This window comes from Corvus cornix, chromosome 5 (assembly GCF_000738735.6).
Source record: "Corvus cornix cornix isolate S_Up_H32 chromosome 5, ASM73873v5, whole genome shotgun sequence".
NCBI lineage: Eukaryota > Metazoa > Chordata > Aves > Passeriformes > Corvidae > Corvus > Corvus cornix.
The window spans coordinates 39982557-40005660 of NC_046335.1; the positions used below are offsets into that span (position 1 = coordinate 39982557).

Genomic DNA, 23104 nt, shown 5'->3' on the forward strand with positions numbered 1-23104 from the left:
TATTATTTCCCTAGCATCTAATTGGATTTTATGCAAGACTTGCTAGGGAAATGGAAAAATAGATCTCATAGATCTTAGGAAGCTTTTTGGTAAGCTTGAAATGGCTTTTCCGATATCCTAATCATCTCCACAATTAACTCACCAGTTGGCTCTTTTCAGTTATCACAGTTTTCCTCCAAGAGGAAATGATCCTTCTCCTCCAACTTACAGTGTCAGAGAAGGATCAGTTCTGCTTTGGAAGCTGTGTTTGTGATAAAGATATTTTTATGGAGAGAAGAATTATTACTCTATTTTCTTGAATATCAAGTCTGCAAGTCTGATGAATGCAAATGTCTTTAATCTCTTTTTAATTCCAAGTCAGTGGTGGAGAGTCATCATCAGTACCAAGCAGAGAAGTCTTGAGTTTCTAGCTGAGCAAGAAGGAACTTTAATTGTGTCAGTGTTGGGTGTTGTTCTAGTCTTCTGAGAGCTGCCTTCAATGTCTTCAGCCTCCATCCTAAAATTTCAGTATGGATGCAGATGGAGTTATATGAATCTAATTTAGTGAGTATTACATTATGTCCTACAGAAAGTAAATCCTTCCAGCACAATTTTAGAAACAAAATGTCTTCTTAATTTGTTTTATAGCTTTGACTTACCCTAAACCTAAGTGGATGAAAAATATTTGACATGATTTTCAAAGAACAGTGACTAAAAGTACGATTACAAGATTTTTAAAATTATGAAGGGTAACTCTCTGCTAATTTTTGGCACTGACTGATGTATTTATCGTGTTCATGAACTGGGAAGAAGAATTGGGAAGTAGTACTTTGTGATGTTTTTTAAGCAGGAGCTTCTTTCTGTTTGGCTCCAAAGAGACACTGTAGGCCGTGATGTCACCAGACTTTTCACTTCCACAGTGAGATTGTTAGTGTAGATAACACTGACTATGTTTAGATTTAATTTTGAGAATTCAGGTCTGTAAGAAGCTCATCACTTTCAACTATTTCTGGTTTCAGTGAGGAGCAAGCTCTGAAAAATTTCAAGTTATTTAGTGATATTTGGCATGTTGTACTGCATTTCAATATTGTTAAAAAACTCCTTCTCTTCATTCTCAATCTGCCTCATTTCACAGTATCAATCGTGGGAAAGTCATGATGATATTTCCTGATTTTTGAGTGATTGAAACAGTTGAGATATGTTAAATAATGCTAAAACTTAAAATTCTAATTTTCTTACTGTTGGTTGAATTCGGATTTAATTTCTGTGTTTAGATGTACTGGGTAAATTTACCATGGTGTCTCAGATATTGAATTGTTTTTTATTTTGCATTTTGAGTGTTATCTATACAGTGCAGTTGTTATTAGTTACTATTAATTTTTTTACAGTAGGGATTAAAATCCACAGTTAAAATCTTGAAACTTGAATTCTTGTACTTGAATTCTGCAAAGATAGGATTAAATACAACTTATTTCCAATAAAGATTCATAAGCTAGAATCAAGGTATCACTGTGGGGGAAAGCAAGAAGAAAGAACATGAGCAGGAAAATAAGTGAAACCACAGAAGAACATGGTTAATTATTATATCCTAAACAGGATGGAAGTATAAATGCAATTCTTGGTATATATGACCAGAAAAAGTTCAACTGGCAGTGTTTCGTTTGCACAGGAAAAAATAGTGAGAAATATATATATGTATATATATATGTATATATATAGATGTATTTTTCAATTTCCTTCAGTACTGTAGTCCCTTTCACAGTAATGCATTTCACCCGTTATATTTGTTACTGAGTTTGACACCACTGATGATGTTTCCAGATAAATTAAGAAGTAGCTACAGATGGGTAAGGCCCTATAACCCAGTGCACCTTTTGTTAAGACACCACACAGGAGCTGTGTCTGCATAACTGAATGTGTGACGCTTGTTTGTGAAGTAGTCATTTATTATGCAAACATCAAAACTTCATTATATCTAACTTTATTAAATATGTACATGTTATTACTATTTAAAAGAACGAGTATCATTCCAAGATCTGCAAACTTCTCTCTAGCTCTGAGAGCTGCGGCAGAGCCTGTATTAATGCTAGTTTAAAAGCTGGAAGCTAACGCGGTGTCACTGTGAGTGACACAGCACCACCTCTGGAGGCAAAACTTCATCGGCTGTATTCTTTAGTTGCAACACAATCAAAAAAAAGATCTTTCCTGACAACAATATATTTGTACATTGTTTAAATTTCCCAACTCTGTCCAACTTGGAGGATGGAAGCAAAGAATTCTGTCATGATTAGGATTCTCAGATGCTGAAGAAGGGAATTCGTACCAGAAACATCTGATGATAAAGGCTGTTTAAAGGCAGAGAATGGGGCACAGGAAGCAAAGAGAAAGATGCGTCCATCTCCTCTGCTGGTGTCCAGCCAGGAGCTCTTAATATTTTTCTTGCTCAGGGTCCCATGGCCTCAGTGAGGATAATGCTTCCTATCAGTGGCCCCCCTTCCCATCACCTCTCCACTAAACTGGTAGGTCAGCTTCTTCTTAACTTTCTTGACTTCCCCTGTCTTGCCATAGTTTCTCAAAGCCCGTGCCATCTTCTGGTAGGTCATTTTCTTGCGATTGCCTTTCTGGATGCCCCAGCGATGCGCCAATGCTTCTTTGTGTTTGGAGGAGAACTGGAAAGTACCTTTTTCCTTGTCCACCCACCAAATGCTGTCCTTCATGTCCCCACTGCGAAGAAGGTCCAGAAGGAACTGATACAGACGTATCTTTTTCTTGCTGCCTGTGTGAAAGTCAAAGAAGAAAGCCAGTGGATCATTAGTATTTGTGTGTAGTTCCTGGTGAAACAGCAGAATGCATCTAAGTGTTCCAGCTAGCTTGGGAGAGACTAACTTCTTCAGTTTGCAGCATTTGTAACAGTAGACAATGTAACACTGTGAGGACATATTGTGGATTGATGTACCAAGAAGAAAAAACAAGAATAAGTAATTCCAAAGGCTAAACTTCCAAAATTAATTTGCTAATTTGAAGCTAATTGAAAGACATTGCTAATTCAAAACTAATCTAAACCTAATTTTGGCAGGTTATACAGAATGTGACTCTCAGGTACTGAGCAAAGAGAGATAAATATTTTTTTTAAATTGGTTCTTCCTTGACCTTCTTGTCTTGGTTTTCCCAGCTGTTAATATAAATTGGAGGAGAAATGGCAACAGCCATTTCCATTCGGGAAGCCCCAACAGACAAAGCCGGAGGAGGGAGGTGAGTACCTAAAGAAATTAGGTTTGAGATAGTTATGATTGTGAAAGATTCAGAGGACAGGAGAGTGCAAGGAGTCAGGGAAAGAAAAGCTTTGGCAGTGGCATAAAATACTAGCACAGCAGTTCTACAGTTTTATTCATTATCATCATGGTAATGTAACAGCTACTCAGTTCATAGCTTGACAAAATCCTTCTGTTTTCACTGACCTGTTTCTCCATGCATAATTCCAGGCCCAGGGTCCACACCATCATTCTCCCCATCTGATACCTCCAATGGGGGGCTCTGCCTCTCTATGTCCTCCTCGTCAGAACTGGGCTGAGGTGGAGAGGAGTACTGTAGGCACATCCGGGGCAAATATGACACCTTTTGGAAACAGAGTAGTAGAGGGAGAAGGCAATGATAGAGAGTAGGGCATCAAAATTAAAAAAGGAAATGTAATGAAAAGAGTCACAGAGAAAAGGGGGAAGAAAGTAAGAGGTATGGGAAAATGTTTACTGTAATACTGAGTGACTTAGTTGTTGACATTTATAGTAGATGCCATCCTATTAAGAAGCACTTTCAGATAACAGTCACCACTAACACATGTACAACAATGCACCTTTACAAGACGGAAGGATGAATAACATTGTGAATGTCAGAACTTTCCCATACCTTATATCCTGTGCAAGTAACACTGCCCCTCTTCCCCCACATCTCCCCAAAGCTTGCTTTCTTCCTAATAAGTTTCTGATCCCGGTTGTCTATCCCCAGAATGAAACTGCTTTTCAGAACAACTTTTTTTCTAAAACAGACCATCTGGAGCTAAATTTGAAAGAGATGAACAATACTGCCCTATCATGGCTGGCTTTGGCTCTGTTGTCCTCTTCCTTTTTCAGGCACAGTACCTTCTGACGTCAGGGAAATCCTATGGGACTGCATCCAAATTTAGAGTTGGGATTATACTGGTCCATCGGCTTTCTGTCTTAAATTTCCCCCATGAGGAGGGGAATAGCCCTAACACTAAGATAAGGGATACATCATATCAGCCCATATTCTCTTTTCCCAAATGGCTATCTGAAAATTCCCCATTAGGGGGGATTTCTCATCTGCAAAACTAGCAAGCTAGTTTTTGTGTTAAATTCTCTTGCCCTTATATAGAGATGTTGTCAGAAGCAGTGTGGAATATACCTCAGCTCTGTAAATTCTCAGTTGTGGTCTGGTTTGCTAGGAAACATGACCAGTTGCCACAAATTATTGCATCTTCTTATTTAATAATGAGAAACATATCAGTCTGAGGGGCAGGGAGTAAGAACCCAATTCCTACTTTAAAAAAACCCAACCAACATCCCCCCAAACCCAGCAGCATATCTTATGTAGCTTTCATGAAATGGGACAGATGAAGGTCCTTGAAAGTGAGCTCCTTTTGAACTGCTCTTCTCCTTCCCCAGGAAAGGATGTTTTGAGCCTGCTGCCCTTCCTGGGACAACTCAGACACTGAAGCGGGCAGTGGGTGTTCATGAGTCACACCACCCACCGCGTGCTGGGCTTTGCCGAGTGGTGCTTTTCGGATGAGTTTTGCACCACCTTAAAATGTCCCAATAAGGCGTGTGCAGAGGGCTGGTTTGGGGCACAGCAGCCGGCAGTTAATGAGTTGGCAGATTGGCTGGAGCCGATCTGGCAGGAAGGGCAGGATTGGGCAAGAGTGCGTGTAAGCTTCCTGTCAGATCCCCAAGAGCGAAACTTCAGCCCTCACCACAGGCACCTTTAGCTTTTTACAGTTAAGAAAGCTGCAGCCTCCGGGGTAGGAAGGAAGGGAGAGACTTTGCCATGGGGGAAGGGGAATGAGAAGGTGGGACAGAGTCTTACAGGGGAGGGGAACAGAGATTGGTGCCCCTGCAGAGAAAAAGGCTGTGGAAGCTTGGAGTGTTTTGGGAGGTCGTGTGGGAGTAAGGAACCTCTTCTCTGGGGCTGGAGTGGGACAGTGGGAGAATGAGAGGGGACATGGTGTCTTTGAAGCAGAGGTGGTTGCAGAGGCCAGCCTGGGCAGTTGAGTGAGCTTTCCCCATGCTGTCCCCACTTTCCCTGACTGTTCTGTCTTTGCTTACACTTCCTTTGCACCTGAAACTCAGCAAGGCCAATACAGTGTCACGCAGTTTTGGGACAGAGTTACAGAGTCACAGAGGACCGGCCAGTGTGCTATAAAGAGCCAGGTTACTAACACTGTTCTGGAGGGAGAAAACTTAAGGAACTACTAGCTACTTTCCATTTTCTGATGTTTTCTCAGGGTCTGTGGCACTCACGTGTGATTTTCCTCTTTCTAAAGTTCTTCTCACAGTTTTCCAACCTTTTATTTCATCCTCCCTTCCGAATGAATATTTTTTTCTTATTTTATTATTTGTGAGGCCCCTGTTGGCAGGCTAACAAAACTTTTAAACAAATCTTGTTCATGAACAGGTTAAACTTCAAATTTGATTTCACAAAGTAATGTGATATTAACAGACAATTAAAGAAATGTCTTTGCTTGTTCTTCCTTTATTGCAAACAGTAACTCTGATATTGCAGGACAGGCACGCTAGTTAGAAACTAGCAAATTCAGAGGAGGATTAAAACTTACTTCCTGCTTCTGTTTCTTTGCCTGGGACTGTGACTGAGACACACCAGAAGCTGAACTTCAGAGCATGCCAAGTACTATTTGCATGAGCTATTCTAGGAATAAAAGTAAAGTAAAAAGCCAAAGATCCCCTGCTGGTAAGGAAAAGGAGGGTAGTGGTGAATTCTGCATACTAACATCTTCTGCAGCTTGGTATGGGGAGGGGCAGAGAGAGAACAATGCTCTTTATCAGAAGTTGTAACAAAATTAGTTCCCTGCCTTTCATCCTGAAATGAAAGGCCATAGCTGAGTAGAATGAAGGGGGATAAGCAGAAGTGCCCTCTCTTGTTTTTCAGCTGTCCTTCTGAAGACATTCCTAAAGGGGCTCATTTTCATCCTTTGCCTTTGGCCAGAGGTAATGGTTGGTCATTAGGTATTAGCAGTTGCAATGAGCAACTGAAACAGCTTGAAGCTTCCCACAGACTGCTGTTCCATTAAGCATTTTTTATATTTGTAACTTTCTGTTCCTAATTCTTTGTTTGTATCGACATCTTATATTCTATTCCTGATTTTTTTATGGCTTGCAGTTTCCTGTTTTCAGTGTTAACTTACTCATTCTATTTTTTCTCTTCTTTCTTTTTGATTAACACAGTATTAACATACAATTTCAGTTTGCTTTGAACAGAGAAACCCTAAATGATAACCCCATGCATGTGGTTTTTCTCACCAAGTTTCAGCAAGGCCACTGTTACATGCAGCACTGTAATCAGCAAATGCTCTTTTCTCTGACTTCAATTCTACTCTGTCATTTTATTTAGGACATTTCATGTATATTGGGAAACTCTTTAGCACAAGAACTCCCAGCTTTCTTACTGCTTTCAGTAATGACTTTAGGGCGTAGTCTTGTAGGATCAAGAGTGATTTCCACACCTACTGTGCTTAGTATCTTTGCAGTATGATGGAACACCTTATAATTTCAGCTTCAGTGAGAATTCACTGGTGCTTTGGGGACTATCTTTACTGCATAGTGGAGTATCTTTTTTTTACAGGGAAATGCCTGGCTTCATGTAAAATCTGAGCAAAGACAAGACAGTGTGCTTTGGCTTGTGACTTGTTTACTCCCAGAGAGAAGCACAAGTATGTTCTCCTCAGCCTGTGGTAGAAATTACCAGTGACTTGTCTTTGTTAGCATTTCTCATACAAGTCATGTAAAAATGTCAGGGTTCCTTGGAAATATTTAAAACCTTACTACTACTTCAAAGCTCAGAATTACTTCTTAAGAGTCATGGGTACCCTCGCTATGATGATACAAAGCTTCTCAGGTCCAGTTCATCTGCAGGATTGCAAACCAGTTGATTTTCATTCCAAATGAAACAAAAATTAGAAACTCCAAACACCTCCACAAAATGCAGTTCTCTTTTTAGACAGTGTGAGGAGCGTGACTTCTCATTATCCAGGTAAAAAGAATGTTTAAAATACATTTGTCCTGAGAATGAAGAGCTTTACATGCCCTAAGAACCTGAGTAATTCTTTTCAGCAATCTCTTTCACTTAACAGTTTGCATTCCCTAATGCACTATTTTCTTTACCATTAATTATCATCTGAAATTCTGAGCAGGGGCTGGTAACCGCACCTGGTGGTTGAGTCCGATGTGTGTGGTTGGGATTGCAGAATCCAAGACATGCATTTGCTCAATCTCCATGTGCCTGTAGAGCTGCTGCAGCTGGGGAGGCTGCACACTCTGCAGTTCTGTGAAATGGTTGTCTCCAAAGGTCTCAAACTCACTGTGCATGTGGTGTGGATGATATTCCCAATAATGATCTAAAGAAAGTTTAAAAAAATTGTCTGTCATTGCAAGATTAAAAAACATGGCATTTACCTGGCTTTCTTTGGTTCTTACCCCTGTCACTGCTCTTTCTGCCCTCTCCAAACCACTCCTGTTGACCTGTCTGTCTCTGCTGACAATCTGTATAGATCCCTGTAAAGTTTCTTTTCCTGATCTCATAAATTCCTGTGGCTGGGAAGTAATACTTAGGCCACTTTAAGTAGGACAATACTCTCAGATAGTGAGATGGATTTCCATGATAATTTAACACAAGATGCAAAAGATGTTAATGCTGGCACCTTTCTCAAGAAGAGACCATGACAAGTTTCAAAACATTGTCGTTCTTGAGACAAATTCTACTGATCTTCATACTGTCATATTCTTATTACACTCCTTATGGAAATGAGGAGGAAAAAATGTTAAGATTATTCGGCAGCTATCTTTAGTCTTTATTTTACTCTGCTAGCAAAATCTCAGGAATGCTGCAGGAAAGGCACTTTTCTAGATATTTCCTGTAATCCTGTGTTGCTGTATCACACATTTTGAAGTACCAATACTAGAGAATAAAAGGAGAAACATGTGGAAATCTGGTGTACACTGTTTACAGGAAGGCTAAATTCTAATGCAGACTCCTTCTCCACCTTTTTATCTCTTTAGTACATTTGAAATTTCTGTGATAATTTGGATTTTTTTCAAAAACATAAAGAAGTACTTAAATAACCACTATCCTGTTTCCTGATTAATTTATCCTTGAAATTAAATTCCATATCATTTTCAGTTTTAGATTTCTGGCTTTTTTAGTTCCACATAAGCCTTCAAGTTTTTAGAATGTCATATTTGCTGCTCAAAATTGAAAATTTTCTACAAGAAGTGTGAAGTATTGCTAATTCTATTTCTCTTATACAATAGCTGCATACATAATTTTGCACATATTTATGTGCAGCCTGTTTTTAAAATCAGTGTCAACACTATGTCCTCTGCTCTGACTGAACTCAGAACTAATCTTCCAGATTTTACCTTTTCGTGCATCATTTTATGCATGGCCAAGATTTCTTTATGATATTCTGTGTACCAGTTCTAATTTATATATTACAATTCCAAGTTTTCTTCCTTTGTATTATTATAAATCATTTCTGTCCTGCCCTTCACATGTTTTTCACATGTTTTGCTGTCATGTACTTTTACAATCTACTTCTAATTATCACTTAACCCAGCTTCAGCTCTCAGTCTTTCAGTGTAAATCAGTATAATCACCCCCCTATTCACACTTGTACACCTCTCCAAGCTCCCTCCCAACTGTTGACATCCATTCAATAACAGAATTGAACATGTTCCTCTAAAGTAGTTAAATTTATAGAGGAAAAATTGTCTAGTTCTGCAATATAATGTTATTGTGCATGACATTATCAGGATACTAATGTGCTATGAATATTTTTCCTAAATATCAAATTTGTTCCTTTTCTCATCTTCTGTCTCCTCATCCTCCCCCATTTATGTTTCAAACAGTTAAGTGTAATAACACTGAGGATTTGAAATCCAGGAGAATGACTTTGAATGTGGCTTCCTTTAGAGTTAACTCAGTGAATGTAATACCAAACATAGTTGTACTTGAGAAACTGTAAGGTCCTTTAGCTGCCTTTGTTCTCAGGCCTGTAGAAATTTATTTGGAGGCTCTATCACACCCTTTGTGACACCAGCACTTACTTTTTTGTCCTTTCTGCTTTTCTGATTCACGAATAAACCTCATCACTGCATGTGGAAGGGGTGGAAATGTGCTTATAAAAGCATCCAGGGACCTGCTGCATTACTTTGTCACTTACTTGCTTTGTTGTATGGCACTTTCTGTGGGCTATGTATGGATTTTATAGCCCTAAGACAATTACAATGCACAGTAGCGCTTCTTCATGTTGCAGTTCAAGACAAAGATTTCAGTTTCTAGGGTAAAAAAGTGGGGTTAATGGGTGCAAAGTACCCAGGTATTTTAACATCCACATCTACTTCAACCCAGGAAACAGCAGAGTGCGTGAGTTGAAATCCAAAGGTTATCTAAGGCTGTGTCGTGGTAGGAAGCTTTGAGCACTTTCAGTGTGAAACCTTTCCGTTTAGCTGGAAGACTGAGCCACACTAACTCTTGTTTTCTCTGGGTTAAATGACTGCAGATTTCTTTAAGTAGAGCTAACCACTGAGGTCCCATGTACCATGGGCAGCCCTGCATATTAAATTGTTGAGAATACATTGCAGGAGTAATCTAAACTCTTGTTCCTTAGAACAATCTGGCTCTTCTTGCTGTGTGGAAGGTGCTCCGTTGGAGGGCAATGTGTATTCCCAAAGAGCCCTTGTCATTGATAATCTACAACAGCAAATGACATCAATGCATAATTAGGAGGATGACAAAGCCCAGGAAAAAGTCTCTGAGGTGTGAATGGCAGGTCTTCAGCTGTGGAATGTCTTACTAGTAGAAAACATTGTGGCCAAGAGAGAACAAAGAACCTTTCCAACATGCAAAGCCATGAGTATCTGTGCACCCTCTAGGTGGCCTACTTTTGATTCTTTTAAAATACTTTTTAATCAGCAGTCATGTTTTTATACTTCAAGATACCTCTTCGTTTTTTGGAGCCTATGACAAGGTTACTGTTGTTCCAGAACAGTTTTAACTTTTCCCTTGGCAGATTAATTAACCTATGGAACACTATTTATGCATATTCATGCTAATAACTAATTATTAATTATAATATTAATTACTAAAGTCCTTTTTGATGGAATTAGATGCTGCTGTAAAAAGACAGTAATAAAATAATACTATTAGCACAGCATATAGGATTTAAAGTAATGACATAATGGTATTACACTACAAAAAAATCTATGTCAGAAATTACTTCAACACAAACTTATGTCCAAACATTCAAGTTGTTATAGGGACCAAAGTCCTTCTTCTTTCTAAATTATCTATAATTTCCCAGTGATGCTTAGGAAAAACAAATTGGTTTAGTAACATTAGAAGAGAAATTACAAATCTGTCTCCACAAGCCCTTCTGCAGTTAACCATCCTGGCTAAGTTATTGCACATGAAAATTAAAAGAGAAATATCTAAATATCTGTGTCTGCAGATATTAGAGTTACCAGAAAATTTACTTCTGTGCTCTTTGTTAGTGTTATGTCAGTAACACATAGCAATTATGTTCTTTTCTCTAAAACATGAAGGTGGAAGGAAGAAAAAAGACAGGAGAGAAAAATTCTAGAAATGGAAAGTGCCTGTTCTTTGAGTAAAGGAAAATGTCATTAAAAGCCAAGTTATAGCTACACAATGGAGTCATTATGAGAAATTTCATGTGAAGTGAAAGAGGATGTGAAAAAAATTCTCTCTTACAGAGACATGGAGATCATGTTTGTTTTGGTCTTGTATGTAGTGAAAGGTTAGGGGAAGGACAATCATGAACTCTGAACTCCCTCCCATGAACGAGAGGATGTTAGCCTGTTGGGAAGCCATAGCTGACCTAAAGCCATTGTGTTAATATTCACCATGGAGCTAGGTTCTCACTCCACAAGTGAGAAAACATGACCAAACTTTTTCATACACCTTCTCACCACTGTAAATTGCTTTGCTCCTGTTTTAATAGGTGAAAAATGGTAGAACCAGCAGTTGGAATATGAAACAGGCTCAAGGAAGGTATTTCTAATAAAAGTGGAGCAACGGGCTAAATCTGCATTATGTATGCAGTGCAAAGCCGTGCAGAAATTCATGAGCCAGCTATTGATCTGGAAATGTGACAGCTCTGTCAGCACAGTGCTCTGCCCTGGCTGAGGAGACAGCTGCTGGCATGGATGCACTTGGGAGGTCTGGCTTAATGGCTCTGGCTAGTTCTGCTCTGGGCTGGGCAGATTTTCCAACACATGTTGAACTAGGAGAGGGTTTCTTTCACAGCTCCACACTGCATAGCTTACAAGTCGCACTGTGTTTTGCATATCTGAAAAAACAAGTCAAGAAAAAAACCCATAGGGAAAATGAGAAAAATATTGAAGGACATTGGAAACTCAATGTCTTGATCAGATACTGCAGAAACACTTGAGAAGAGTACTGTAGTCCTGGGCAGAGTGTCAGTCTTATCTAAAACAATATTAGAATCTCATTAGCTCTCACTTTACAAACTTCATGACTTTAATAATGCCAAATATTCAAAAACCTGTGAGTCAGGCCCCATCAATTCATGAGAATAACTTTGAAGGGAAGGAATTTTTTAATGAAGTTTGGAATTCTTTCTTTTTTTCATATAGGATTTAAGATGGAGATCCACCTGTTTGGACTTTCTTCCACTTCTATGTGGGCTAATAAAATCAAAGGTGAGATTCTTAAATGATCGTGTTACTCCAGGATGTAGGACAAAAATAAAATCCCAGATCATGAAATCTAGTGAGTTCCATAAGGCTAGGAATGAAGCAAACAAGGGTCAGCACTCAGCTTCATACAGAAAGTGATTTTTACTAAACCTATAATGTTTGGTAGTAACATAGAGACAAAGCTGCAGTGGAATTAGGTAATTACTAAGATTGCATTAGTGTTACAAAATATGCTGTGTTACACTTACAGACTTACAAGCTCAGGGTAGGGTGATGGACTAATACATGATCACTTGAAGCAGCTTCTGTCCTGCGTGACTGTGTCTCTGTGTTTATTACAGTTTTTAAAACATAGATACACTGCAGTACAGAAAATAATCCCACAATGCATCACATTGTGGTTTTGCTTGTTAAAATCAGTGTTCACTTGTTGGAAATTATTTCCTACATATTACTCACTAGTGGCACAGATCTACAGCTTTTGATGTGGACTTTACTGCCTATTTGTGTAAATATGGAGTAAGGGTTTCCTTCAGCATTATATTTGAGGAAAAGGTGACAGTAATGCATGTAGCACAGATCTACAGATTAAGACATTGCCATCTCCCTTTCACAAAATTAATTTGCTAGCAGTGAGAGAGAGGTAGTCTGACACTTGAGGAAAATTTCCTATTTCTTTAGCAGTCCCTTGTCAGCAAAATCAGAAGTATTATTCTGTCTAGAGGCATCTATTTGCATTAACTGGCAGTTTTGAGGTGCATATTGGTACTGAGTAGGCCTGAAAAATTATTTTTATGTATTGTGAGGGATCTCCCTGTACCCCAAGCTGAACTTCTCTCTCACAGTTCTGTTCTTACTTCTTCTTTTTTTTTCCCCTAGCTAATCAGGTTCTTGTCTCTTTCACTGCTGTCACTGCAGTACCTTTTTTATTCCTTTCCCCCTCCATTTTTCAATCATTGTGCTTTTATCCAATTTGTTCTGAACACTTAGTACATATTTCTAAACGTAGTTTGTGGCATCCTTTTCCTGCTCTTCTGCATGGCTCTTCTAAAGACCCTATACTTCTGTCATGTAAACAAAATGAAAGCCAAAGTTGTTTTTTTCAATATTTGTAGGAAAGAAGGAAACTGCAATAATTTGTTGTTTTCACTCTCCATCTGTATTCTTTGGTTGTTCACTGCTCTTTTGGACTGTGAGCAATTCAGGACAGCACAGGGCACATTTGATATTTATACACAACCAACTACATTACAGGTGCTTTCCTAAATAAAAATCTGACTGAAATGTGCAGGTTGGGTTTAAGTTGTGTCTTCCATAAGCACTTATGTTAGGAATTAAAAATATGGTTTTAAGCTCTTTAGGACAAGTGTAGCACAACTTTAGGAACAGACAAATTTCTGTTTAAAGTGGGTGTTTAGGTACTGCTTAGGCTATAACCCATACAGGTGACTATCCAGTTTTTGTTGTGTTCATTTTGATGAGTAAAATCATGTTATTGATTTGAGAAATGTAGCTTAGGAACAGTCTTTCAACAGAAAAATGGGCAGTAAACCAGATGGGGTGATAAAATTATGAAAGATAAAGGGATGTTTTTGTGTGAGGTAGCCTGGACTTAATGACAGAAAAGATATTTCCAAGTGCTTTTTCCTACATGATATCTTTTATATTTATTGTTTAATTGTCACCATTGCCTTTTGAGATAATCAGTGTTATCCGGTTTTATGAGTGTGCAAACAGGTACGGGGTATAATGTAAAAACCCCGAATTTCCATGTGGAATTTGCTGGGTATGATTAATGAGACTTGACAGATGCCGTGAGATAACTTATAAAAACTGAATTAATTCTTTATCTCCAGGTGTTAAGAATATCATAGGTGTTTCCTGAATGCAATGTAGAGAACAAATTTAGATAGAAATCTCTTTCAGCTAAATGCTCAGAGTGATCTTACTCTGTAACTCACTGCTCTTTAAGATAGCTTCTGTTGCCACAGACAAAACAGTGCTGTGCTATGAAAAGTTCATGTCTTAAATTATAACAGCAATGGATCTAGTTGCTGTATCAGTGGGAGTCTTTCAGGGAAACTCCAGGATCTGCAGGGACTGCCACCAGTAACACAGTAGAACGGTGCTTTTCCTTCCTGAGTCAATATTGACTCTGGTATTTCCAGGGTGGTGTTGCTGGATTATTGTATTGCACAGGAGATGAAATTCACAAAGCAAGACTCTCGCCTCTGCATTGATTTAGAGTCCAGTGCCCAGACAACATTAAAATATAGACACCAAAGCTTTGAAATTACATACATAAATTGAAGTAATATATAATCATATAGCATTTTTACATTGAGTTATGTTTACATACAAACAGCTACAAGGAAGTTTTACATAGATTTAGAGAGAGGAAGTACTTGGGTGTACTGGAGGAAGAGTGAAAGTTGTTAGGTGTGGCAGCATGCAATAGAGAGCAAAAGAAAGAGAAAAATACGTGGAGTTGAAGAAGGCTAAATACCAAATAAACCTAATTGAAATAAAAGCACAAATAGATTATCTAGGACCTAAGTCAAATAGGAATTGAACATGGGAACGTAAGAGGAGGAGTAGTGTTGCAAATCCATGTTCTCAAAAAGTTGAGAAGCAAGCTGAATGCTTTTGATCTGCAGAGGAAAATAAAAACACAGTAAAGACAATGAAGGATAGAGATAATGATATACACTTTTCTGGAAGCTCCTTGCATCATACAGTGCTTTTTAAAATGCTCTTTCAGAGAAACCATGTTGCAGTTGCTGGGTTGGAACAGTGCCATTAAGCAGAATAAAATAATGTTCATTTCTGATTTGAAAATATGTGCCTATACATTATAGATCACAGCAGCAGATTTGTTGTTTTCTTGTATGTCCTAAATCTATTTCCTGTGGTATCCCATGAGACTTTATGCTCCAAGGAGATATTTTTTGACTTACCACCATGACTCTCTCCATCACTGTTGAGATACTGGTAATAGTCATGGGGCTGTCGGTAGAGGTCTGACTCATAGGATACCATATCTTCAGAGGGCTGTACAAAGAAGAGGAATTTTTAGAACTGTAAGTTTACACAAATCCTTTCCAAATTATTCATATAGTTAGTGAAGGGCTGATGCCAACCCATTTTATATTGCCTAGGGAAAGAAAGGGGAGACTTCAAGTTATTATTGAATCAGCAGAAATAAACTGCGTGACACCGGACACTGATTTGGAGGAAAAAAGAGTAATCCCAGTGGAAAAGAGACCCAGCCTGTGTAGCAGAACTTGTCCTGTTGTAATACACAAATCCCTTGCATCCCATACTCCAGCCTTCTGAGGATACTGCTTTAGAGCTGTTGTGGATATCAGGCACAAGTAAAGGTGAAATATTTTCTTTGGTAATAACAGACATTTTCTTTTCTTGACGATAATGATGATGATTCTCACAATGCAAAAGAGAAAGCAGAAACTTGTCTTGCCTAAACATATTATTCTGATTGTTTCTACAAGGTCTGACTAAATGGTGGCAGTCTGTGCGAGGGTAGTGACATTGACAGAGGGCATAAAACCAATTTCTTTCTCAGTTTCTGTCCAAGATGAACTCTGAACGTTTGCTGCTTCAAATCAACGACACAGGGCTTTTAGATATACACAGTGAAGACTTTAAAAGTCCAAATGTGGGGCAAACAGTGAGTTGTGACCTGTTGGATGCTTAGCTGTAGAATTTAAGTCCTCTCTATCTTCCAAAAACAGGTGACATAGGGTAACTTGCCTACTTCTCTTCCTCCTCAGGCCTAGTATTCCAATGCAAATACTGATTAAGATCTTATGTGGTTGCAATAAAGGTTGTTTATTATTAGTTGTGCACAATCTTGTTGCTTCATTTAATGTTCGTTCTTCTTCATTTCCAGAATGAAGACTTAGAGAAAGATGGTGTTTCTCATGGGGTTTTGTTAAACCTTAGTCCAGTTAAGTTTGTTACAGTATTTCCTTCCAATGTGAACAAATTCTTGCATTGTCAACAGCAAAGGAGAACTCAACCACCTTTCTTGGCTTTTTTTGGAAAGGAAATTATTTCTAGTATTTCTAGGTATTAACAGAAACATTTTAATTCTATTAATGACTCCATCATAACAAACTTTGAACAACAAATATTTAAAATAACACGATAACTTACATGATGGGCATATTTTTTGCATTCACATTTCATATGCCTATTTCTATGTCACAAATTCTTTCTCTCCTTCCATGAACCTGTCACATTTTTGGAATATCTGCATTTTGTAAGTTTATGCTGTGGTGACAGCATGACAGAAATACAGAAGAGCTTCTTTTTTTCTTACTCCTCTAGACTGCTTGAGAACATGAAACCTAAGGTAGCAGCTGCTACTAAAAACCAGATGGAGGTGGTAGATAAGCAGCTAGCAAAAGGAAAGGACTTTTTTTCCCCTGGTTTCTTTAATTCTTCTGGTTAACTCCTTCAGCTCATTCTGTTGGAATTTGGGGATTTAAAGATTGTCCCTTTCTGAGGATTAAGATGTTAGAGCACATACAAAAAAACCCCCAACAAAACACTTTCAGCAATTACTTTGTACCTTGGTAAATCCTTAGTAGCAGCCACGTGCTGTATTAGTGTATCATTAAATTGCACTGGGAAGATTGTCCAAAATTTCGTGACTTTCAGCACATACACAATCTGGGAATCAGATCCATGGAATATTCAAAGCCTCAGGAGAAAATCCATCACATGGCTACAAGCTCCAAAGATAATCATTGGTGGTGGATAATTGCTTTGGGGAAATCTTGAGAAGATGATAACACACAATAAAGGCTATCTAAGGGAAAGACTAAGGAAAAGGGACAAATCATCATTCAATTGCATGTGCAGCAGGAATACCAGTGAAGGGAGTCCTCTCTGGTCTCCAGAGCTGTACTGTAGGTACAGTCTCCCTTTCCAAATCTATGTGATTCCAATAGAATTGCCCTTTATCCGCACAGAGATATAATGGGAAGTATAATCTATTTTCCAGATTTCAGGGGAGTGGTCAAAGAAGACAGTACAGCATGCATTCTCTCTGATGTTTCTGCTTTTTTGCTATGTATTTTCTTGGTGTTCTCTCTGTGGTTATGTGTATTTACTCATCTTCATTCCTTCGACTTTTAGTGTACTCTGATCTCTGACAAGAAAAAGTCATGAGACTGTATTTTGCTTTCTTCAGTATAAAGTTCTGAATGGAATATCTACTTTTCATTATCTTTGCAAATTAGTGCATCCCACTCCCTCATTTCCTTTCCCTAAATATATGCTTTCTATTAAACATATAAACTTATGTCTTCATATTCAGAATTGTAAATTATTATAATTTATAGTATAAATTAAAAACTAAATTTATAATTTATATTATAAATTACTGTAATTCAAAGGAAATATGTTGTGAAAGGGGAAACATCAACATCTAAATGGGAAAGGCATATCATACTAGTTGGGAAAAACAGAGGTTAAAAAGTCATATAAACTTATATTGTTTGAAAGAAGAATCTCTGTTTCTTCTTATCTAAAATACTAGAAACTGATAGACATTATTTAAAAATCAGTACCTAAATGCATTGAAGTTTTTAACTGGTAGCTATTTAGCCAAAAGTAAACAAGTTTTGAAAGAAATCAGTGTCCTGTCAATGTAGGTTTAATTTTCTAAAGTTTCCACTGCTACAACAAAGCATCTATCACTCATATCTTTACAGAAGTATAGCTTGGCAGGAAGGCCAAGCATCAGTCCAAAAGTAGATAAACAATATGTATTTTAGGCATGGAAAAGAACACTTGACTTTTCCTAATTGTGCTTTTCCTTTGTTGTCTCTTCCCAATTTCCAAACTCCCCCACTTCAGACTAATACACATTTTCAGACAACTGTGTCTCACAGTCTGAGAGCTGAGAATGAAGTATTTTACCATTCAAAGCTACTTTCACAAGTTCAGATGCGTATTGAATGACCAGAGCTAAAGGAAGGTGTGTTAAATAGACTCTTAAAACAATGATTCCCTTAATATTTACAGATCTGACTGACTGCAGAGAGAGTTGGAGATACTGAACATCTAAAAACATCTGCTTTTACATAGGGCATTGGGGTGCTATAAACTCTGTTTTGAAATTCTGGGGCTTAAAATCTCTTATTAGGGATTCTTGGAATTTTTGTCCTTGAATTTGTTTCCTGTGCAGTAATCCTTTTGATAAAAGACGTGTGTGTATATCCTTGTTAACTCATGCAAATCTGTTCCCACAAATGACTTGTAATGCCAGTGCTTTCTATCTTGGTGTCTGATCTTCAAGGGCACAGTAACTAACATAGCAAGATGCATATTAAATATTTTAAAGTCTATTTATCATAAACTTAATCAGATGGTGTTTAAAGGAGATAGTACAGCATGTATTCTCTCTGATTATTCTATGGGAAGGTGGGATATTTCCCTCTATTTATTATGGAGGCTATTTTCAATAATCTGTTTTTAATTGCTTTCTGTTTTTTGGGGGGGCAGTTTGTTGTTTTGGTTTTTTTTAGAAAAGTTTCTTTAGAAACTTTTTCACTAATTAGAGAAAAGAGGTTTCACCATGTACTTCTGTTGCCTGTTGTGCCAATCTTTACCCACTTGCCCTGTCCTTCTCTGGAACGTCCCCACCCACACTCATTTCATCATCTCACTGACAGCACTTCCATGACACTGAACAGTTTTCTTGCTCCTGACAAAAAGCAAAGAATAGCCTATGTTTAATATTTAACTGATGTCAATAGCCATTTGTTCAATCGGTTGTTTCCATGTAAAAGAGTGACTGAAAGCTTTGTTAGGAACCATAGTTGTGGTATCTGCTTTCATGCACGCCATGAGGTGCAGCAAACTGTCTAAAACCATATTCTACCCTCAAGGAAGAGGTCAACAAACAGTACTTTCTGTCACAGACTTTGATAAATTAAGAGTAGCCTCTGTCTTCCATCTTTGCCCTGAAACTCAAGGGAAAAGCCACAAAACCACTCAGAGAAAGCTCAGTTGGCATTGGTTAAGAGAGATACATTGAACACAACAGAATAGCAGTCTGAAAATCTTGTTACTCCCCAAGACTTTGTCAGATGATTCCAGGAAATGGTAAATTCACTAAATGATGATCTTTTTGTTATCTTGATATAACTATTCACTGGCATGTGATTCAAAAATACTTCAGACAATTTCCAGTGATGTGCTGCTGAGACAAGCTTTAAAGCCAAGATTAACTATATTTCCTTGGAAAAAAATTACAGTATAACTATTTTAGAAAAGATGAGTAAAAATACTAGCATGATTACTCATTGGGCTAGCCTCACTGGACCGTGTTGACAATGCAGTTATGTGGAACAGAGTACTTCTGTGGGGCATTTTTTCTCTCATGCAAAAGTACTTGATTCAAAGCTGTGATTTCTACAGGTGGCTACTTAGGGATTCATATATAACTGGAACCCTCTTTAGGCAAAAGTGTTTGAGTTAATTTTTTGACCCTTAAAATGACTAAATTCTATCATGCATTGGAAGATGCAGACCCAGTCTGCAGAACTTTTCCCCACAAAACTCCTAGTCTTCAGAGGAAGATGCAGTACTCCCAAACCATTTAAACAGTGTTTTCCAAGTGAAGGGTAAGAGTTTCCTAGCAGAGGCAAGAGGAAGGCAGTTGCTGACCCACCCTCAACTGAACGGGGAGGGGTGGAGGAGGAAAGTGTTGCTGCAACTCCTGCCTAGAAACAGGCTCATGTGTCCCCACTGAAAAAGTCCCAGGAGACACAGACATGCAGGGCTCTAGCTGGCAGTGCTCAAAGTGCACTTAAAGCAATTTTGAAAGTACAAACCACAAAATTATTAATTTTTTGACAGTTTAATCACAAAAATAAAAAACGAATTGCCCTGTCAAGTGCTCCAGTAAGATATAATTGCATTTTCACAACCAGTTGTATCTCTCATCTGAACAGAGTTCAGACAGAATATCAACTGCAACACAAATTAGAATATGGGCCAAACTATATTATATTTTCAGTCCATTTATTCAACACATGTCCTGGAAGTCAATACTGAAAAAAGAAAAAAGTTCAGAAAACATAGCTATGAGTTAATGAATGGACAGAAGATTAACAATTGTGTTTTTTTGAATAGAGAGGCTGTTTCCTGGGGTAGCTAAGTTTGTGTTTCTTCTTATTTTTTTTAAGCCCAACAAGTAACATGTGGAGAAATCTCTATATACGTTTTTATTGTCTTGGTTTCTATTCAGATTTCTATTCTGTTGCACTTACAGTAGACCCACTGGGCAACTCCGTGTGTTTAAGAAAAAGAAAAATGATTTTTAGGGTCTTCTCACCCTTTGGGTAGATAGGTGATTTCAGGGACACTGATGATAAACTGAGATAATAAAGGGTCTCCCTCAAAAAGAAGACAAATACTTTCAGTCATCATGAATTCTGAACATGACAGGAATTCAGAGGGCCATCTCTCTGGATGGAAGATAAGAAATGTCTTCAGTCTTTATTAAATGGGACAAGACAAAACCAAAATTTGATACAAGTTTTTGTTAAAGAACTCTTGGGCCTGCATTGTCTCCCTCTATTCTCTGACACATATATAGCAATTACTGTAAGCCATCTACCACATAAAAAGCCAAGCAAACCACCTTATCTGACACCTCTTCAGCTTCTACAAACTTCATGAAATCTAGTTAAGGCCCCTTGTACCCATCCTGCTTAGAGATTTCCCATTAAGGTCGGTTTCTGAACAACAGGTTAGTGACATTATTTTCTTCACAAATAATAATTTTTGAACTCGGCATACAATAAATTACAGCAGTGCAACAATGCTTCAGAGTTAAGGAAAGGATAGACCTGTCCCATAAGCACACAGAAAAATTTATATCTTAGAGGAAACATTGAAAGACCCAAATAAGGGCTGTAGGTTTTTTTCCCCATTTGCCAAATGCTTTTTCATAGTAAATGAATTCAAGAGAACTCAGTTCAAGAAAAGATTAAGTTAAAAACTAAAATGCCATAATTGCAAAGAACACACAGAGTCCTAAAATCTGCAATATATAAAATCAGCATTCAACAACTCTTCTGTCACAGACTGGTAGACAGTTAAATACATAAACTATGTCAGAGACTTCAGATGATTAAGAATTACAATCTGAAGAAAGACGGCTTTTATATCACGTAGGCGGCACTGAAGAAAAGAGATTTACTGACTTGCTATAAATGTACTGTACAAAAATACCGTACATTTAATCTCTGAAAACAAATGGAGATCAAAATCAGATACAAGTTTGGGGAGGAAATGTTAATTTCCCTTTCATTGCAGTGTTGTCACTAGTTTTATATATTGACCTAAGCCAAACTTCCTGGCATTACAGACCAAAACAGAGGTATTCTCAAATAATAAAACCTAGTTTAGTTTGCCTTTTGCTACTGAGCCCAATGATCCATATTAGAAATAAATCCATATACTCACAGGGGGAATAAGGGGAAATCCTTCCATTTTGCAAGCTTGCAACATTCAGCCAACTTCTGAGTGAATTTTTCTTAATTCAGTTTTCAAACATCCTGAATAACTGACTTGCAAAAAATCATATTAAAAAAAGGGGAAAAAAGGAAAAATAAAGAAAAAAGAAAAGAAAAAAAAAAGAAAAAAGAAGAGATCCTCGGACTCCGTAAAGTCCCTTGGCAGTGGTGGATCTCAGGATAGGAGGACCCTAACAAGTTTTCATCGTTTGCCCTTATAGGTTCTGAGGTGAACTTCTTCCCGAGTTGTATGCGAAGTTCCTGATTTTATCAAATGTCTGTAGAAGGCAGATAGCCCTTGGGTCTATCAGCGCGCTGTGACATCACACTTTAGCCAGTTTGCATAAATCTCATTTCAGGGAGCTGTGGCGCTGTAGCAGGAAGTCTGCCCCAGTCATGGACAGGTGCTTTGCTGTATAATCAGCAGCCCAGAGCCTGGGCCTGCTACCAACAAACAAGCATGTGGGTGCAGCACTCCGGGGAGGGCTGTGTGCTTCCCACTGTACATGAACTATAATGATGATGCTGCTCTCAGGTTTAATGATAGATCATAAAGACACAGTCCTGACAACTTCTGTGAGGCCAGAGCAGTGGCATAGACCTGCGTTAATAATAATCTTGTGTTGAAATTACGTGGCAGTACCTAGCAGGTAGGAAAAAAAAGAGTATGCAGTTTCAAATACACAGCCCTAGGTTTATACAAAAGTTATGCCCATGAGACTTTCGTCATCAGCTTTGCACGAGAGTAAATGATTCAGTGAAAGATACTTTGTCCTCTTGTTTGTTTCTTGTGAACTCTTTTCTTTTATAATTCCTGCAAGGAGAAAGTAAGTGGGGGAAAGGAGAAAGTATTATATGTCCCTCATGATGACTTCCTTCAGGTCCTGAGTGCCTTTAGCCATGCATAGAGAACAAGATTTATAGACTCCTATCTGAAGAGCCAGGTGCAGAAATACCTTGTAGAGATTTTGTGGTAGCTCTGCTCACTTGATGTTCTCCTCTCTCTTTATCCCACTGTTCTACTTCCATTTGGCTATGCTGAACAAATGCCTGTCATATGGAGGTTCTGGCAGTGACAGAAGCAAGTGGGGCACGGGGCAGGATGTAGGGGATGGCTACAAGGGGAGAATGCTCTCATTCTGCAAAATGCCTTCTTGCTTTGCAGTTAGTTATTAATGTCTTGGAAAAGTGAAGTTTCTTTGCCTGGTTTGTTCCCCTTCAGTCTATGCCCATGTGCCACAGGTTCTGCTTTTCAAAGCAGCCTGTTCACCACTCACCTGGATCTGTGTGCAAGGGGGAATTTCAGCCACTCCAGACTTCCTCCCTTGTACACTGGTAAAACCAGAGGCCACTCACAAGTTCCTCTCATTCCCCACCCTCAGGAACTCAACAAGCAAACCATATTAGCAATGGGATAACATCAAGAATATGATGGGAGATTAACTCTTGAAGCCTCAAACAGAATTTCATCAGCATTAGTTGATACTAGCATTTCATTCTTACTTAATTCGTACCATGAACTCTTGACTTCAGCCTAGGAGTAAGCAAGCTGCTTAACAGTCCACTTCTGTTTCTGAGATGGTTCTC

General features: G+C 38.3%; 1 protein-coding gene across 1 annotated transcript; it reads right to left on the reverse strand.

Moving 5' to 3' along the window:
* Positions 1-1906: 1906 nt before the first annotated feature.
* On the reverse strand, positions 1907-21884 carry SPI1 (Spi-1 proto-oncogene). The gene is made up of 5 exons (XM_010412900.3): positions 21468-21884; positions 14918-15011; positions 7434-7621; positions 3438-3594; positions 1907-2755 (listed from the first exon to the last, which is right to left on the reverse strand). Exons 1-5 carry the CDS (start codon positions 21510-21512, stop codon positions 2439-2441), a joined length of 801 nt encoding a protein of 266 aa, XP_010411202.1. The 5' UTR covers positions 21513-21884; the 3' UTR covers positions 1907-2438.
* Between the last annotated feature and the right edge of the window lie 1220 nt (positions 21885-23104).